General features: G+C 41.3%; 1 protein-coding gene across 9 annotated transcripts in view; it reads right to left on the bottom strand.

Moving 5' to 3' along the window:
* cacnb1 (calcium channel, voltage-dependent, beta 1 subunit) overlaps positions 1–20599 on the bottom strand; it is a 45687-nt gene that overhangs the window by 9431 nt on the left and 15657 nt on the right. For 2 of the 9 annotated variants that reach the window (XM_032537188.1, XM_032537194.1), the window contains 13 exons: positions 16013–16132; positions 15749–15871; positions 14859–14995; positions 14027–14094; positions 12337–12497; positions 8117–8197; positions 7968–8026; positions 7746–7855; positions 5645–5653; positions 4180–4331; positions 3883–3978; positions 3577–3762; positions 110–2225 (listed from right to left, as the gene is read on the bottom strand). In XM_032537188.1, the coding sequence (XP_032393079.1) occupies positions 1680–2225; positions 3577–3762; positions 3883–3978; positions 4180–4331; positions 5645–5653; positions 7746–7855; positions 7968–8026; positions 8117–8197; positions 12337–12497; positions 14027–14094; positions 14859–14995; positions 15749–15871; positions 16013–16132 (1848 nt within the window). In that variant the 3' untranslated portion in view covers positions 110–1679. Of the gene's footprint in view, positions 1–109; positions 2226–3576; positions 3763–3882; positions 3979–4179; positions 4332–5644; positions 5654–7745; positions 7856–7967; positions 8027–8116; positions 8198–11874; positions 11904–12336; positions 12498–14026; positions 14095–14858; positions 14996–15748; positions 15872–16012; positions 16133–20599 lie in introns of those variants that run through there. The other 7 variants (XR_004335250.1, XM_032537190.1, XM_032537193.1 and 4 more) reach the window with 7 other exon arrangements.

Genomic DNA, 20599 nt, shown 5'->3' with positions numbered 1-20599 from the left:
ACACACACACACACACACACACACACACGCACACACACACAAACACAGGTTTTGCATCTTTGAAATCTGTCTCCACATCTCACCGTATGAATTAAGTGACACAATGGCGTTTTCTGATTCAATTTTTAATTAAAATACGAATTTATCCACAGATTAAAAATGAAAGGCAGAAAAAGCAAAATGTAGCTACAATCAGGCACCAATGATACATGTTATTTCATATTTTTAACAATTGCGATAACGCAACAATAACATTATTTACTGATCATTATTTAATATATTTATTTATTCAACTAAAGACGGGTGGGCCTAAGCAGCCCACCAAAGACATTCATGGATTCTCCATTATAGATAACTGAGTAAAGACCAAAGCTGATCCTATCACCCCCCCCATCACTTGATACTCCTCTCATTACCTCACAAGAACTGAAGACTTAAAATAAAAAAAGTTGCAAATGTCCACAGGAAAAAACAACATTAATTCAGTCAGAAATCAAGAGTAAGAAGAGAGTGGTGTTTAATATCAGAAAAGCTAGCTGTTTGGGTGGAAGTTGGGATTGATTTACCACACACACAAGTACTTTTTTTATATAACCATTAGCCCTGAAAAAACAGACGACGAAGCTGGTGCAAAGAAACAAAACTGCATGAGCGACGTGCTGGAGCGACAGCATGGGCTACGGTGCAGAGTAGCCACTATACACGAAGAGACACAGATATGGTATGATGGCGTTATGAACGAGTGTAACAAGAGTTAAGACATCCCACCGTGGCAGTGGTGGACATGGCTTGGCGAGACATTCCGGCACTTGTGATTGGAGTTTTCTTGAAATAGGGTGTTTTTAGGATGCGAGTGACTAAGGCAGGACACATCATTCACACAACTACAACTGCAGTGCTGCTTTGAATCTGCACCGCATTAGAAAAACCAGAGACCAAATGACTACTGGAGGCGCCCTCAGCACCCAGAGGAAAACAGAAACGGGAGGACCGGGTCAGACGCGTACAGTTGGGTACAGTGGCTGAACCAGGTCAGGGAAGAACTAAACATCTTTGGAGTGTACTCTTTGTTGTTATCAAGCTGACATGAGTGTAGCAACATCGATAAATTGTTGTGTTATAATATGGCAACTTCTCCACCAGCTTTTTTTTTTTAAGGTCTTGGTGATAAGAACGTGGAGGTGAGAGACTTCTGGATCTCAGCGTGGGAGAAATCCTGATACCCAAAAGCACTGAGTGAGATTAAGGTAAAGGGAAACCCTGACACTGTACATGGGGACGGTGACAATAGACCCTGTTTAAGACTGCAGAGGACAGACAGGACAGACTACAGCTCTACTAGCCTTCACAACCTTACAATTGTAACAATTACTGTCCTCGTGCCGTCAGTATAGAAATCCATGATATTCATGCAGTATTAACAAAGGAAACAAAAAACAGACCTATATAATTTTTTCTAAACATAAATAAATTGAATTGCAAGAAGTGGATGAGAATGGCATCTGGCAGTTGATGTTTTTCTTTACATTGTACTGGGATGTAAACAGATTCCGTAGGTAGCCTGACTGGCATGGCCCCAAACCCACACTTCAGTTCCTTCTGAACCCAAATACTGAACCCCCCCCCCCCATCCCTCAGTCTGTCCAGTAGCTTTCTTGCCTCTGTGGTATGATGCGTGTTCAGCGGATGTAGACGTCCCTCCCCCAGTCGTCCTGGTTCTTGTTGCGGCTCATGTTGGCCCCGGTGTCCACAGGGTCCTGGCAGTAACGCTCCCTCAGCTTGGCACGTCCATGCGGCTGCGTCTGGCTCGGCATCGGAGGGTGGTTCAGGTTTTCCTGGTCTGGCTCGGCGCCTTCGTCTTCCCAGGATGCCTGTCTGCCGTGATGCTGTGCCAGGTGGAGGCGGCTACCCCCACCCCCTCGGTACGGCTCAGGCTCTTCATAGGGGTCAGTCTCAATGTCCATGCAGGAGTCGCCGGCCTCGGTGTAGGCGGAGTCCCGGCTGCCCTGGGTCTCAGAGTCGAAGGTGTCTTGCCGTGACAGCCCCCGGCCGCTCCCTCCCCGTAGCTGGCCACGAGAAGAGCGCAGGTATGCCTGCTGCTGCAGCTGCTGCGGCTGAGGTTTTCCTCCCAGGTCGGTCTGATAGTCGTGCAGGGTGCCGCTCCCGCCGCACTCTGTCAGAGGCCCTTCCCGCTTCTGCTCACCGTGCACCAGGTACGGCCCCTGCAGCCAGCCACAGCCATGCCACACAGCAACCATGCAGAGACACAAACAGCAGAGCAAAACCAAACTGTCAGTGGTTAGTTAGCGGGGTTAGCATCAGGCAGGGCATCCAACACAGAACCACAGTCCGTCAGCTAATCTATTTATAACACACATTCCAAATTTTGTACACACACACACACACACACACACACACACACACACACACACACACACACACACACACACACACCTACACTCAACACAAGACAAATACAGTAATTACTCAATTAGTCAAACAGATTAGTTCTACTAATTGATCATTTTAAAAACATGATACCTTCCTACAAACACACGCAAGCATTATTCAGCAAGCAGACTGAATATCAAACAACAGTGCCACCTTTTGGCGGATTGACCTCATGGCAGAGAAAAGCAGAAATCTCAATACGACCAATGAAAGATTATGTAATTAATTAAACTGTGCAGCACATGTTTATACTGAAACCATTTCAAATAAATAAAGAGATTTGAAGTGCAACTGGATTCATTGCCGCCTCTATAATGACAGCTTCAATAAAAAAATGGTAGGAGATATAAAACTTGTTTCCAGCCATGTGGTAAAATACTGTTGCTTAAGTGATTTGAATATTTTTAACTATGTGCAACTCATCATAATTGATTTGCATCCAGTAGTAACTAAGGAAAAAAGCGGATTTGTACTCTGCTGTTAAATTGATTATAAAAGGTGAAACTGAACAGAGTATTAGCAACAGCCTCCACCAAACTAAGCATTTCTGTTTGAAGAGGTGGACATGACTTGCTGTTTTCAGGGGCGGTACCATGGCAACACGGTGGACTGCTAACTGGATTCAGACTCCGAGAGAAGAAAAAGTGCAAGAGAAAGGAGGCCACAGAGCTAAAGAGGGAAGGGTGGGGGGCAGCAGATATAATTTTACTCTGGATTACAGCGAAATGGAGGGGGCCCCAACAGCAGAGGCGCCTTACGGGTTACTGCTTAAGTCCAGTGTGGTTTAAATTGAGCTGCTCTCACAGTGAGCAGGGAAGTAAACACTGACCTGCTAACATGTGGGTGTTGTAAAAGCTAGCTGTTGTGTGTTTGTCTCATTTATGTGTCAGGTGTGTTTCTGTTTCTATAAACAACATCAACAGGGTTTTAATCCAGTTTTCCTTCAGGGTAAAGAGAGCAGGCTGCTGGGTTGAGGTTGAGATTGAGTTGCCGGAGTTCCTCCCCTGCCCCAATCTCCGATGGACTTCAGAGAGCATGTTCTTCCTCTTTGCCATCATGGGTTACAGCACCGTCCATGTCAGGCCACAGATCCATATTTCTGCGCAGGGAGGTGAGCACCTGTACCTGCAGGTTAGAGATGGGCTCAGGGGAGGAAGCCAGCGCTGCCGTGGCCATGGTGCGGTTGAGCAGAGGGTTTGGAGGGTTGCTGCTCGGGGGGTGTGTTGCTTTCCAGTAGGCCTCCAGGTAGTCTGCCAGGTGTTCGCAGGCGTCCTCTAGCTGGTTCTCGTCCAAGATGATGTCAAACAATTCCTGCACATAAATCAAATGAGTATTTTTTGGATTTAAAGAACCAAACTTAATTGATTTTTTTTTCAGACGTTTTATGAAGTGTAAGTTCTTTTATTACACAAGTCACAAAGCAGAACTCACAGGTGGGCACTGGGCCAATTTGTCTGCAGCCACCATCTGCACATTTAGGTGTTTAGCTTGGGACTTCCCCCGAGATTTGATAAGCCTCTGTAGGACCTGCAGGGAAACAACAGCACTTTGTCAACTCAAACAATGCTGTAGGTAACAGTAAGTCGGCAGTTTAAATCCAGGGAACAGCTTTGTAGAATATAAGCATTGAAATGATATCGCTAAAAAGAAAATTGTCAACCATAAATAGTATTAAAGATGGGTTTTGATTTAATGAAAATCCTATGGATTACAACTCTATTGCCATACCTTAGGTGAGGCTATTTTGATGTAGACAATGATGGGAGCCAAGGAGGTCTTAGCCAGCTGAGTGGGGTGGTTGATGGTGTCTGCATCCAGAGCGACCAGCTGGAGGGTGCGGGCCAGCTCAAAGATACGTTCAATCTCACTCTGCACCTCCGCTGAAGACAGATAAGACACGTAAATACAGCGAGACAGCAAAGCGATTGTGTAAACTATCTCTCTCGTTGAGGAGATGCAGCGCTGTACATCAGCCATAAGTACATAAGTGACGTGTCTGTACTTAATCATGCACAATTAAGATTTTAGAAAAAACAGTCCCAAGCGTATGAATTAGATTGGATCACAGTTAAAGTTCCATTTATGCAAAGCTAAATGGAACAATGCAGCATCCTCATTCTGTTGCCACCTCCCAACATGTACAGTGTCCTTATGTGCTTCTGATCTTTTTTATTTCAAAGGAAGAAGGAGAAGAATGAGATGCCTGCAGCACTTGTAATCACTAAAAATAAGAGCACAAATTCTCACCATGTAAATAAAAGAAATTAGGTGGAACATTAGTTGTTAGCACTAATGGGCACAGCAGTAATTATTCTATTAGGTAAACAACTCAAGTCTATGGACTGCTTGGGTGTTTTGTTTTCATTGTTCCTCAATTTCAGCCAATAAGAGCTGGTTACTTAGCATATCGAGCAGAGTTCCCTCCCCACTTTCGTATCAGCCTGTTGACGTGTAAAGAGAGATTAAAACCATAAACCAGAATGTTCTTCGCCTATTTGGTCAAACCTCAGCGCCAGCGAGGCGTGCACGCTGCCAACCCAGCGGCACAGAGAGATAACAGGGGCAAGGCAATCTGCAAAGAAACGGGGCCTGCACACATTTCAGCAGCCTCCAGAGGGCTGAAGGATAGAGAATTAAAGCTGGAGGCAAACAACTGGACCTCCGCAGAGTGATAAGAAAACTTGAACTCATAGAAAGAAATCGCTGGCAAGGTTTCCATTTAACCTCAAAAAAGACTTGGACTTTTGCAAATTTGGATTTGATTGCATAGAGAAACTTGCTCCCCTGCGATGACTGGACAGAGTGCATGAAGCGAGGTCTAGCTTCTGTGGAAACTATCCTTGGGATTGATTGCACACATACAGTATATGGACAGCATTATACGTAGGTCACTAAAGGGTGAGATCATGATGGAAAGTATCGGCTTCCATCTTTGCTCATTCCCGCTCACAGTTTAGAGCAGACACCAGCTGCCCTGCTGCCCTCCCACAGATCTCTTCCCGCTTTGTAATTATTTGCTTTTAGTTCAAGACTACAGGCTGTCACACAGAAATATGAGGAACAGAGAAACTTACAGGCAAGCAGACGGGCAGACAAATGATGTATGAGCAGATAGTGAATATAGTGAGAAGAAAAGGGGAGGGTGAAAAAGGAGAGAGGCTTCATTATTTTGGTGCAAGGAGAGCATACATACCCAGTACATCTGAATCAATATAAAGTGGAAGAAGAAGATGGGAGGTGGGAGAGAAGAAAGGATTGGTGGATGAAGGCCAAAAAAGACAGGATGAAGAAAGAGAGGAGGCCAGATCAGACAGTCAGAGCAGGTATAAAAGGGGAAAAAACTCAACACTTTCTTTGGATGTTGTACAACAGTACCTACATGGTGTCCAACATAGAACTACAGACTGTAAAAAAATATAATTTGCAATTCTGTATCCAAAAATCCAGGCAGCCCTCAGATTCTTCCCATTTGTAAAGCTGAATCATATGTTGCCACAAAGAGTTTGGTTGACAGAGTCCAAATTGCATATAAAATATACAAATACGTGAAATATATATTACAATAATATAATATTGCTTTTTATATTTCTTTCATTGTCTTAAAAGGAGCAGTGTGTAGGAGTTGGTGGCGTAAAGTGCTCATATTATGCTCATTTTCAGTTTCGTAATTGTATTTAGAGGTAATATTAGAATTGGTTTAAGTGGTTTAATTTTCAGAAAACACCATATATTTGTTGTAATGCACATTGCTGCAGCTCCTCTTTTCACCCAATTAGTTGAGCTTTCTGTTTTGGCTACAGAGTGAGTTTGTCTGGTAGATGTTAAGTCAAAGATGTTAAGTAAATTTATAAATTTATGAGCACTTTAAGCTAATGATTGACATAACCTGGTATTGAGTACTATTGAAACTTCTCCAGTTAAAGGATACCTGCATTCTATCCTTTTTGAACCCAGATCTGGAAAAAAACACTATTTTACTATGTAAGGTTTTGCTCTCAGCCAATCACACCAGATTCGATGCAATGTGTGCATTGGTCCACTTCCGCAACAGCCACAACCCATACAGTCTGTGGTTTGGTGAAGTCAAGTGCATTTGAACATTTAAAATGTATTTGTGTAAACATTATTTGAAAAGGAAGAAGTGATGATGGCATTTCACGCAACTGAATGCTTCCATTCACATGATGGGATCTAAATATTGGGGGGAAAAATATATCAAATAGAGTACTCTTTTGATATCTGTATCACTTTAACTGTACTGGTATCCTATTTTTTTAAGTTAGACCCAACCCCACCTTCAGGTAATGTAAAAACGTGCCAAGCCCTCTATTGGGCCAGTGATGTCTATTGTGGGCTACCATAGAAACATGGTGGAGCCCGTGGAAGAGGACCTGCTCCTTATGTAGATATAAAGGGCTCATTCTAAGCTAAGGAATACACGATTCTTAGTTTCAGGTGATTATGCACTAATGAAAACATAATTATGAATATTTTATTCCATTTCTGCCAATAGATCCCCCAAAATCCTACACACTGGTCCATTAACACCTGTACATCACAAAAACGCTATTTTACAGCTTAACGTTACAGGTTGTTTAATGTGTACAAATGTTTATGTGTGTACTATGTGGAATTGCATGTTTGATTTTGAGATGCAAACCAAGCAGAAGCTAAAAGTACATAAAAAATATATATGATAATATTCCATATTTTCCTTATTGTCAACGAATCCATAAAACTCCCAGAAACCAACAATGAATTATTCTACTAAAAGGAATAGTTATTGTAGCCAAAGGCTGATATATCTTATTCTGTGAGCTACAGTGACAGCCACTGTAGTTTCTTTTGAGTCAATCCAAAATACAACGTCCTGCTGTTGTGAATACTAACTAGAGCAACACATCTCCAGTATTCAGCTGCAGTTAAAAAATAGTACCCAAAAAAAGCACTTTTTCCTACTGTTTGAGTAACATGTACTAAAAACTACAATGCCTATCTATCTATCTATCTATCTATCTATCTATCTATCTATCTAGAAAGAAAGAAAGAAACACATTTAAAGTAATAAAGATATGAAACACACACAGCAAAACATATTTAAATAGAGGTTTAGCAACATGACGTGATGAAATGTTTTCCATTAGCTTGCTCTCCACAGCAATAATGTTTTAACACTGTACCATCTGCCAAATAACAAAATAAGAGTCTCATTATTGTCTTATAACTGTAGAGTTAACAGCAATTTTCTTTGGTTGTGGGTGGTGCATATCTGAAGGGGCTGTTCGTTGTCTTACCCAAGCTGGAGCGAGTACTGGAGCGCTCGATGATGGTGTGTTTGCTAGGGTTGTTGAGGACCGAACGTTTGGCCAGGGAGATGTCCGCTGTCACCCGTGTGATGGATATCCTGAAGCCAATATCCAGTACACCAGTCGTTACCAGGGTTAGTAAACAGAAACCAGTTAAAGCAGAGACCACAGTACATGATGGCTATGCAGAGCATATGATCTCACTCTTACCTGCCCTCAAACTTGTGTTTTAGAAAGTCAAAGAGCGCTTTTTGCATCATGTCTGTCACCTACAGACGAAACATCAAGCGTTAAGACGACAAACTATGGAAGTGGAATTAGATGTAAAACAAGCATGTTGCAAATTTGTTCCTCCTTACTTCATATCCTTTGAGTGACGGCCCGACTAGGATGATGGGTCTCATGGAGGGAACCACGTCATAGGGGGGGACATGCTCCATCTGAGCCAGGAAAAAACAGCACAAACATAGGGGTAAGTAAGGTTGTCATGTTGCTTCTGAACGTTCAATCAAAACAGTTCCACAAAGCTCACACAGAAGTAAAGTCCTGCATAAATCAACATTAACTCAACACAAAAGCCCTGTCTTCCACTTCCAAATTGAAGGATGGTAAGTTTCAGACGCTGGAGTCCATTCGTTTTATTGACTGCCTATGAATGTTCGGAGGCAGGGATACATTTATCACTGGAAACACTTGCTTCGATTTCTTAGTGTGCAGTCTCACATAATTAAAGTGCCCATAATTAAACCAGATGGTAGAGTGTCAGGATAGCTCTTGTGACTAAGCTGCTGGCATAGGCGTCGTACTTCACACTTTTCTCTTTTTGTTATGCATCAGCACTTTTTTTTATTACATTTGTGCTTCAATTTGTTTATTTTAAGACATTCATTAATTCTAACTGTATCCATTTATGCTGGAAATTTACAATAAATACAAAGTTTTTAATGTACAAATCTCTGTCAAGCCTTTACATAAGCCATTTACTCTAATAAACATGGTAAACAGTGTTTTGCTTCCATGTTTCCATGATATACTTTCTTTATTCTATTTCCAGCCATATTCAACGATTTCAATGAACACAGTGTTTTTTAAAGAAATAAAAACTGAATATATAGAGCCCTGTACACACTGCAGTCTGTGGCTTAAGCCATTTACACTTACAATGAAAACGTATATAGTACACCCACACACAAACACGATCCACATTGCAATGCATGAGCTTGAGGATTATTTGTACTTTATGAATCATAAAAGTAATGATTCATCTATAAGGATGTTAAAAGCATTTGTCCTCTTTAGAAACCATCACACGTCCTGTATACTTTGTGAACATTGAAATTGGATGTATTTTTTTCAGATCTGTATTCCAAGCACGCCCCCTCCTCCATGTATGCTGTGCAGCTCTTAAAGCAGGAGTTAGTGCTGGAGTGCCCTGCTCCACTACATTACATTACATAAAGCAGAGCAACGGAAACTCATTTCACCTCATTTGTATTCACAGCAGCTAAAAATACACACTTTCAAATTTTTCCAAATAGCTCTTATCTCTTAAGGGGCAGAGCTGGAGCACTGATCATAAAAAGGGTGTTCATTGGATTTGAATTACATGAGTACAATTTAGTGTGGTGAGTAACAGGGAGGATGCTGTACATAATACAGATCTGGACAATCGTTTATTTGTTACAGTGCATAATCAGATTCTTCTAAAATACTACAGTAGCCATGTTTACAGCAGATGGCAGATCGGTAAGATACTTAAAACTGACTTATTTTTTAACATTATAGGATTTTCTTCCAGGTAAACATTAACAAAAAAAAAACATGTGACTCAATGGGTTGAACATTAGTTTTACTTTAAATGTGATTTTGGTTAAATATTGTTGATATATCAGTATCTAGATAATGCTGTACAAAAATTCAATATTACGATCTTTACAGTCATAGTATTACAAAATACTAATGCTGAGATTTTGTGGGTCACATTTTTCCTGTTTACGTGAAAGAAATATAGAGTTAAATGTCCACAATTAGATTTAAAAAAAGTTGTTGTTAAACTTCAGGTACTACTATTGGGCTTCCAATATTGGGGTTTTGACAGCCTGGCTTCGGTGTGGCCCATCCTCTCCTGAGTGGCTTGTAATGGAGACGAATTCAGCAAAACCTGTGTCTCTCACAGCTCTATTGTATTCACCAATTAAATCTTCGACTGTTGCTTACACAAAGAATAGCATAGTTAAAACCTCTCTTAAGATTTGGGCTCAATTTTGGCGTTATTTTGGTCTACAACTCCTCTCTCCATATGCTCCTATCGCAAACAATCATGTTTTTTCTCCCTCTCTCACAGACAAAACTTTTGTGATTTGGTCAAACCTTGGCATTCGGACCTTTAGGGATTTATTTATTGATGGTGTCTTTGCTACCTTTCAACAACTCTCTGCCAAATTTACTCTTCCATCTCGAGATTTTTTCAGATTTTTACAGGTGCGTAGCTTTGTTCATAGTAATTTTCCCACTTTTCCTAGACTGCCTGAGGACTCGACCTTGACTCCTTGCTTTTGCCCATTCCTAGGCTGAAGGATCTATTTCGATTCTTTATAACGCTAGCTTCGATCGCGCTGAGTCTTTAGGCTCAATCAAGGCCCTTGGGAGGAGGATTAGGAGAGGCTATCCCTGACGAGCTTTGGTCACGTATCTTAATAGGGGGCATAAGTCTTTCTATATGTGTAGACACTGTCTTATTCCATGCAAGCTTGTTCACCGCGTTTATTATACCAAGGCTCGTCGTCTAAATTTTATAGCACGGTTTCCCCAGTCTGTGATGTGCCAACAGTCTCCTGCAAACCTTATACACATGTTTTGGCTGTGCCCCAGTGAAGAGTTTTTGGACAGAGGTATTTGTCGTTATATCACACGTGGTTGGCAGAAAAATTGATCCGAACCCCAGAGTGTCTTGTTTGGGGTGTTTTCGGGGCCATCTCCTTTGTCTCCCAGAAAATTCCTTGTCCTTTATGACCTTATTGCAAGGAGGATAATTCTTCTTAAATGGAAATCACCACAACCTCCTTCTTCATACTTTGGTTGAGGGATATTGTTTATTTTCTTAAACTTGAAAAAATTAGGATGTCTACGGGGTTCCTCTGACAAATTTGCAGAAATCTGGCAGCCATTATACGATTGGTTGGTCAAGTTAATTTCCATTCTGTAGTCTAGTCCTTGTGTAGTATTTGTCTGCTCATCCTGTGTCCTTTTTCGGATCTTCCTTTTCTATGGTTCCATATTGCTTTCCTGGGCACAAACTGCACTTTTTTTTTTTTTTTTTTTTTAGGTGTAGAGAATGCATCTTAATTTTTATTTATTTCAAAACTTTTTTTTTTTTTTGTGTATGTGTGTCCTTTTTCTTAGGACTTTTCCTTATTACATGGAGGGATTGGAGGTCGTTTTGTTGTGTTTTTTGTTTTGTTTTATAAATCAAGGGAATTGCATGGTTTGTTATAGTATCGCATTGTAAATGTATGGCTATGAATTCTTGTTAAAAACCAAATAAACAAAGTTTGAAAAAAAAAAAAAAAAAAAAAGTTGTTGTTAGGACTTTGTTCCAGGTAAATATCGAAAAACATTTGTCTCAATGACATGAACATGAGTGTAGTTGGCATGTAATTATGAAAGTAAGTCAACTTAATATCTTAATATTGACATAAAGCTGTGATAACTATTGGAACCTTACCATGCAAATTGGGCTGAAAAGCATAAAAACAGCTGATTGTGGGCCACTGTCACTCAAATTATCCGTCACAAATGCAAATGAAAGCATGTCAGGATGTATTACTGTAACACGCTGACTAACAGGGTCTGGGATGGATCTGAACCTGCATCTGCACACTGACAGCGGCGATACAACCTCCGGAGAAATGACAGAGGTGTCACTGTGATTTACAAATTATCCGGTAAATATGTTTTTTTCTTTTTTTTTCTTCAATGTGTCCTTGGAAGCATGAAATTGTGGTAGAAACTATTCTTCAGACTGATTTCTTACAGCCACAACACATGTGAGACAACAGAGGATGAGGAGTAAGAATTGATATGTTAGAGGTTAGTCTTGAGAACAAACCACACTCACCGCCTTCTGTTTCTGTTTAGCTGGACCACCTACAGTATCATTCCACACAAAAGCCAGAAGAGACAAAAAAAAAGCACAAAACACAAGAGCACATTTAGTTATTGACAGGTTGGGATTAGTGGGGAGAGGAGCTGTTAATTGATAAAAACAGAGTTTACACTGACTGCCTCCACTGTGGTTATAATAGATTCAGGCTCGTGTTCAGCCATTTCAGTTCGTTCAAGGCCTCTTGCAAACAGCTAACAAGCAAAGAAACAAACATCCAAACATAGCTCAGAGTAACTGTCGTGAACAGAACCTGAGGGGACACACCGTTAGATTCAGGAGCTACAGTAGCGGCAGGGACAGTTCAGTTGTGAGTAGTTAGTGAGAGGGAAAGGAGAGATTAGGCCTGACCACATCTTGGAGGACAAGTGCAGGATGAGGGAGGCTGGCGAGGTAAGCGAGGGCCCCTAATGTTACCTTCTTAAAGAAGGGCAGTCGGTGGGCGTTGGCCTGAGGGGATGTTACGCTGCCTGACATGCCCTTGGAGGAGCGAGGGTCACCCTGGGACTCAGGGGGCTCCTCAGCATCCAGTTCCAGGGGGTCAACGTCAAAGGCCACAGTGGACATGTCCACGTGAGCTGATGGGGGTGGGGGGCGGTGCAGAGAGAGGGACAAGAGAAGAACAGACAAGGAAGAAAAGAAGGAAGTGAAAGAGGAGAGAGCAAGACAAGGTCAAGAAAAAGAGGATGAGAGAAGAGAACATAATAGAAGAGGAAAAGCAAAAGGGGGAAGAGTAAACAGAATTAAGAATGTGAGATGTACCCAGAAGGAAGCATGAAGGAAATTACAAGAGATTGCATAGACTGAGATCAAATAAGGATGACATAGTATGATTTAAACTGGAAACAACATTGACAAGAGTTTAAAAAAAGAAAACACCAGATTATTATGAAACAAGGCACAGATGTAGGGTATAATACCATGAACAGAGAGCGGGTTCAGTGTGACGAGAAAGCAACTCAACTTGAAGTGTAGATGTGTAAAGGAGGGGCTGCAGAGGAAACTGGAGCAAGGTAGTAGATAGGAAAGAGGAAATCAAGCTGAGAGGAAAGCTGGGGGGAATTCAGTGTGTTGAGATTATTGATGGAGGTGTGGCTGTCATGGACGGGGAAGGGGGTCAGACAAGGCTGGTAGGTATCTTGGTAGGTTTCTTGTTTTAAAGGAAAAAAATTGGATTTTCAGGAAATACGCTGTTTTGCTTCCTAGAGTTGAGAAGATTGATTGACTACCTGGCCGTTAAACTTGAGGCTACAGCCGGTTAGCTTAGCTTAGCACAAAGACTGGAAACAGGGGGAAACAATTAACCTGGCTCTGTCAAACGGTAACATAATCCGCCTACTAGCACCCCTGAAGCTCACTAATTAACACGTTATATTGCTTCGACTTAATCTGTACAAGTGTATACGCTATGGTTTTTGTACAGATTAAACAAACGAGATGTAGCGTTTTAATTAGTGAGCTTTAGGTGGATGAGTGGATTCTGTGACCTTTGAAGAGAGCCAGGTGTTTCCCCCTGTCCGTGCTAGGCTACAGGTATGAGAATGGCATCGATCATCTCTCACCAGGAGGCAAACAAGCGTGTTTCCCAAAATGTCAAACTCTTGCTTTAAGTCAGATACACTTAGGATGTACTAGGTGAATTAGACAAATGTGATTTCTAGTATACAGGTAGTGAGTTCAGCTCAGTGGATCTATTTGATTAACAAAAGCCCTTTCAGTTAGAGTATTTTTCCCATTTTTGCACTTTCATCTGTCCTGCAGTCTTTGCGTTGTCCTGGCGATGCACACACACAAGGCAGACATACTTATCAAGTTTAATGAGTGCAGTCCATTCTCAGCTTTATTTCAGTCCCGTTCTGTGTGCTAATGACAGACCTCCTAAGACCTCTCTCACTTCACATAGCAACCCACTGAGACGTGCCGTGATTCATCATTGTGCCTGACTAACAAGCCAATTAAAATCTTCATCTAAATATCAGATGCCGTCTCCTCTCTCTCTCTCTCTCTCTCTCTCTCTCTCTCTCGTCGGGGTTTCACAAACACGCCCACACAAACAGGCACAAAGTCACTATTTTGCCAGTTGATAGGGAGACCCCCTTGACCTCACCTGTGCCAGGTGGTGTAGGCCTGCGGGTTCCCGTGGCAACGTCCAAACTAGAGCTTCCTCCCGATTTACTGTAATGGAGAAAACAGGCACGAACTATTGCATGGTGAAAGATAGATGATACGGTAGGTGAACTCAACACTGAGTACATAGGGCTCATCATCTGTATGTTTTTACTACTTTATACCTAAAAAAAAATACCAGCTGTTGTTTAAACTGATTTACTTATATTTTAAGCCATAATCAAGCAATTGTTAGGTTTCCTCCTGCAAGAGCACACTGATCATCATAGTAGTTTACAGTGAACAAGGTGCTGTTGTGACCTTCTGGTAATAAAATTATTGAGGAAAAACATCAATAAGCAGTTGATTATATGCAGAATTGTAAGAGTGCTTGTGCTTCAAATTGTATATTGAAATCCCATCACCCTGATTACAGTAGTATTGATTTCTTATAATAAAACAAGTTAAATTATCAAAATAAACAGATTCACATTCCTGGAAAAAACTTGACCAGAGACTACAGAGACCAATATGTATACAGTATATACTGTATATAAATATATATATATATATATTGTATATAAATATATATAAATATATATATATATATATAGTATATAAATATATATATATATATATATATATATATATATATATATATACTGTAGATGTACTGTAGAGAAATACAGTGATTCATAACAGTGCTTTTGTCTATTTTAGGAGGTTTCACATTGCCCGGTGGGTGAATTGTGACTCAGGTCTGACCTGTTTTATAAAGCTGGGTCGCGTTTGTAATGCTAATACTGTAACTGCTGAGGGGTTTTCATGGTTACCTGGAGCTGAGTCGGTTTTGTCTCATCCTTTGCTCCTGCAGTAGACGGGTGTTCTCCAGTTTGACCGGGCTTGGGATGAAGCCCACCTCACAGCCCTCCTTCACCAGACGCCCAATCCACCAGTCATTGTTGTATTTCTGCATACAGACAGGCATTAGTAACCGATGATACACCAGCATTTTCCTGCTCAATCATTTCCAGTTCTTGATGAGTGCGGAGGAAATTGCATTTTATGTCATTAATGTTTCAGACAATAGCTCCTAACACTATTTACATGCTAAGTAAAATGATGTACTCTAAGGGACCAAAATACAATATACTGAGAAAATTAGAGTCCTCTTTTTATTAATTTACTTTTATCCCCTCATTCTACCAAATTTGGGTCACTCAATTCTTCTTGCACTGCAGCTCTTGTTAGTGCTAACACCCACTCGTGGCCTGGGTACAGTTCAGACCACAGTAGTAATGTAAACATTATTTTAAGGTACATTATTTTGCTGCGGGTTGCCAGATTGGGTAGCAGAGCTGTAGTTCGAATGAGACATAAGAACAACGGTAATGGTGGCCGGGTTGGAGCAGTGGGTAGAGCAGGCGCACGTATACTGAGAGGTTTATGCCTCGACGCAAAGGTCCAGGATTTGAATCCGACTCGTGATGATTTCCTTTATGTCTTCCCCCTCTCTCTCCCTTCTCACCTAGCTGTCCTATCAAATAAAGGCGGAAAGCCCCAAAAAAATCTTTAAAAAAGAAAATAAGAATGGTAATGTAAGGGTAATGGACAATTCTGCATCCAACCTGTAGGGGGACCAAAGCGGAAATGTTTTTAAGTGTTGGTTTAAATTTATTTTGGTATGGCCAGGAGCTCAAAGGAGTGTTTTGGAAGTGTGTACCTCTTTAATGTGCAAGAAGTCTTTGGCTTCGAAGGATATGGCCATGCCCTGCACAGGAACATCATCACTGGGCCCGGGGTTGTAACCGACATTTGTCCGCACAGCAAACGCTACCGGTTTGGTCTGGAGCAGTGATGGGAAAGACACATATTAGCATACAGATGGCTGCTCAATAAGACCCCCTAACACTCAGTGTCACTCAGTGTTCCCTTGACAGTGATGAAGAGGTTTAACAGTGTCGAAACAAGATTATTGATCTCTGACCTTAGCTTTCTCGAGTGTTGCTAGGGCCTGTCTGTCGGCCTCCTTCCTCAGGGCCTCAGGGTCCTCCTCCAGGGACACGTCTGAGTCCGACGGCCGGCTGGTGTAGGAGTCTGCTGAGCCCTGAAATGCATGACGAGTTTACATGTAGGTGAGGAGGGGGAAAAGTACAACATGTGCGTGAATGAACCCTTGGAAGAAGGTAAAAACAGGAGTAGACCATGTAAAATTGCAAGAAAACTCAATGGTGTCTGGGTATATGTTTGAATGTCTGCTGTCAAAACCGATTTTGTTCATCTTTAGGTTTTCCCGATGTTCTCCTGTCCTTTTCTGTCTTGTCTTAACTCCAGTTGTCTTGCTCTCCCTTTGCAATTTATTTGCAGTCAAAAGGTCAAGATTGCTTTGAGAAGCGTAACCAACATAGACACAAAAGGGGGCTTGGCCTTCATTTTGCATGGAAGCTGACTCTGTGTAATTTGAGGTGGAGAGGATGCATAACAGGCCGACATTTCCACTGCAACTCCAGTGAGGCCGAGGTGTTAAGTCTTTTTGCACAGGTACAACGGATTCACTGTGTGGGTGTGTCAAGTAGGGACGGAAAGAGAGGTAGAGAGGAGAGGAAAATGGCCTGAGGACTGTTTATAATATTAGGAGGGATATACATTTCTCATGAAGTGGCTACAGTTTCCAACACATTCACCACTCATGCACGGTAACTTGACTCTCTCCTGCTGACCCTCATCCATACACCCATACCACAATAAAAACCCGAGCCTCCTGTGAGCCCGCGGCACTGGCCTACTGTACTATTCAGCAGAGCTGAGCAGTGCAGTGAGGGAGGCAGCCTGAACTTCTGAAGTGTTTGAGTGTTCAACTTATATAACAATCCCACTTATTCTGTTCTTTGCTGGGTTTTTTTCTCTCCAGCTGACAGGCTGCCTGGCGCTTTGTAGGAGGTGCTGACAAGAATGTGGACAGCGGAATGTGCCAGGCAGGAGAAGTGAGTCACTAGGTGTGGGCTTTTAAAATAGAGGTGAAAATGCGCAAAGATGACATACACCATATGTAAAGATGATGCACATGTGAAATCAGACAACACAAAGAGTGCACTCAGTGACGTCAACAAATATCACTGGACTAGGGTTGCGTATTGTTTGAAATTTTTCGGTATCTGTGCCAACATGACAGCCGGGTATCGGTGCTGCTACCAAAACAATACAGTCTTGGATACATAAGCATGGTATATAAATGAATATAAACATGTTTTAATTCTTTTCTTTTTCATTTTGCAAAATATGCCAAACTGATCAGTGGTAAAAATCCGAGAATACAATCTTAAATTAGAAAAACTTCCTGATTTAGATCAAGACAAATCTGACGAAAGGATATGTAAACATGCCTAAGAATCATAGCATGCATTGGATGCAATACTAAATCAGTGCAGTACTCTTTTAAGTAGAAATTTGATACCCAGCCCTGCTTGGAACTCTTGGCTTCTTGCTGCCAACTTGCTGTCATTTCTGTTTGTTTGTATGCTAATGTTTCTTTCTTTAAAGATGAAAAGAAATGTGAGATGTCTTGGTGCCCTGGTGGTTAAGATATATACCATACAATGGCAACAACCCTGCTTTGATTTTGGCAGGGCCTTTGCTGCAGGTCATTTTGCTCCCGCCCCTTTTTTCCTGTCTCTATTTCAGCAGCCAGCTATTGCATAAAAGAAAAATGCCCAAATGATGTCCTTTAAAAAAATAAAATAAAAAAGATGATGAATAGAAATCAATGGCAAAGTCCTTGGTGGCATTCCTTAAGAGAATGCATTTCAAACCGAGTTACCCTGAAGGTCTAAATATATCCAGAGAGAAAAACTGGCCATATGTTGAAGAGTGAATCATCTGCTTGGTGTGTCAGCGTGTTTTCACATTCATTTATGTGTGATGAATGCTCCTCTACACCTTCGATTACCATCCATGAGTCTCTGTATGATTTCAAATGAAACGACAAACACAAATGTTGATTCAAGCTCAGCCACCTGTCGTATTGAAGCGCTCCGTGACTTGGCAACAGCACAATACATGTAGACAATTCCTGTTGCCAAGGTGATGGCAAGCTACCGGTACTCCTCGGGTCCTCAGGCATTCATAAACCATTACCACTTCCTGTTTCATTTACTCAAACTCAAACGCTCGCGGCGGTGTGTCCGCATCCCACTCAGGTAGGAGGAATGATCCTGTGAGTGGCATTCAGCATCTAATGAGGACAATAACGGCTGCCCCCACTTAGCAGCTGTGAGTCATCTTCTGAACCATACAAGTGCATCCCAACATGGAGCCCCGACTGAGTGACACACCTTGATGGGGGAACCCACGGGGGATGTTTTGGAAGAAAAAAATAAAAACTGAAATGACGTCTAAAACAACCTCGGACCAATCTGCCCACTTAGTCGGTTTTGCAGCAAAATGTTGAGAGAGAGAGAGAGACGGGGAGGGATTACTCTTTGTGTATATGTGGTGTAAATGTGTGTGCGTGGATAAATGCTGGCGTCTGTGAGTCACTCATCCAGTTGATTTACGTCACATACAACCAGAGGGGAAAAAAGACAGTGAGGGAAAGAAGAGACGGAGAAGGATTGACGGATTGATGAGCACAGACACAAAAGTCAATATTGTATATGAAAAGAGGTGAATGGGAACAAGGGGAGAGACAAAATTGTGCCTGATCAATAACCTCTCAGCGCCCTTTCTCCCCTGAAACCCTCTGAGAACGTGTTGATAGACTGAGCGAGCAACAACACATTTCCTCCACATTTTCATTTCTGACACTCTCCTTCCTTCCCTCATTGGGTTGTGTCTCTAAATTAGCTGCTTGCTTCACTTCACATACAGCTCCTGTTCAAAATAGCTACAGGCCACCTGATGGCGGAGCGGCTTTCCTATTGGCAGTGACCCCAGCAGTGTCATAGTAACCATCTCTGCAGCTTATTACAGACAGCAAAGGAGAGCTGCACCAGGAAGGAGATAGAAAGAAGATATTGGAAACAATAGTCAATGGCCAAATGTAACTAAGTACATTTACTCATGTAATGTACTGAAGTACAATTTTGAGGTACTCTACCTGAGTATTTCCATGTTATGGTACTTTATACTTCTACTCCACTTCATTTCGGCAATACAAAGTATAATCATAACATTATAATTATGTGTTAAACTTCCCAGCAGTATATACAGTAATTAAAATGAGCTCCACCTTTATCAACTGCAACATTAAAGTGATGTACACATTAATGCATCAATAATTATAATCAAAAACTATAATATATATTATTCTAAAATGGGTAATTCTGCATAATGAGTAATGTTATTAGACTTTTGGTCTTTTACTGAAGTATAATTTTGAATAAAGGACTTTTACTTGTGAAAGGGGTATTTTTACACTGTAGTATGGCTACTTTTACTTAAGTAAACGATCTGAGTACTTCTACCACCACTGTCTATAATAAATAAAATAGTCTGAAGGGAAATCAGTGGCGGGGAAATTGCATAAAAAGCTTTCAACAAGTGATCAATGGTTTTCTCATGTTGTGTGTCACAGCTGTGAGGCCAACGCCTGGTCAATAACCTGGAGGATAACACAGCAATAATTACATCAAACAAAACGTATGGCCTTCAGGGAGTTTTTTTCAAAGAGAAAAATATCCACGTTTTCTCTAACTTTAACTTTTCTACATGTTTTTGGTAATATCCAAACTACTGCACTGGCAAGGACCACAGACGTTTAACAAAGGGTAAAACGCAAGAAAGGTGCAGGAGAGAGATGAAGCTCAGTAATTATCCTGAAATCGAACCCACTGTGTTTTATCTCCATTTTCTGTACAGTGGCTGCCACTATGATAAATTTGCACCTCTTTAGCATTGATATTGAAAAGATGGAGGGGGGAGAAAAGAGAGCCACAGAGTGTGTGTGTGGGGAAGGGGGGGGGGGTAAGGGAGTAAGGATTGAGGCCGGGCCTGCAAAAGACAAGCTCTTCATGATTAACATGGTCTCTTCTGATGCAATGGCACCTTTGTAAAGGGATCAAGAAAAAAGGGAGTTGGATGTGGATTTGCACGCACATTAGGACTGCACAATTAATCACAATTTTATTGAAATCGCAGTATGGACTAGTGCAATATCCAAATTGCAGAGGGATGCAATATTTGTTAAAAGGCAAAATATATGTGAAACCTGAATGAAGTTTTGTGGCGCTGCAGAGATGTCCCGGACTACAAATCCTATCCTACAGACTAAAGGAAAAAAAATCTTTGTTTGGTACAAAAATCACACTCCTTGCAAAAATCACACTATAATCATTTACATTTTTTAAGATTTAATATAAGTCAATGAGAGTAATGATACATCCATGATCATTCCCTTTAATATGGTGAATCCTATCGCAATCGCAAAGTCAGTCAAAATAATCGCAATTCGATATTTTCCTTATATCGTGCAGTCCCCCCCAGCGTACAGCTGCATAAATATTACTATGAAAATACTAAACCAGCATGACAATTTGACTACTATCCTCCTCTTTAAGGTCCTTAGAAAAACAAAGGA

Source organism: Etheostoma spectabile, chromosome 15, assembly GCF_008692095.1.
Source record: "Etheostoma spectabile isolate EspeVRDwgs_2016 chromosome 15, UIUC_Espe_1.0, whole genome shotgun sequence".
In the NCBI taxonomy this organism is placed as follows: domain Eukaryota; kingdom Metazoa; phylum Chordata; class Actinopteri; order Perciformes; family Percidae; genus Etheostoma; species Etheostoma spectabile.
This window is presented reverse-complemented; position numbering and strand designations above follow the sequence as displayed.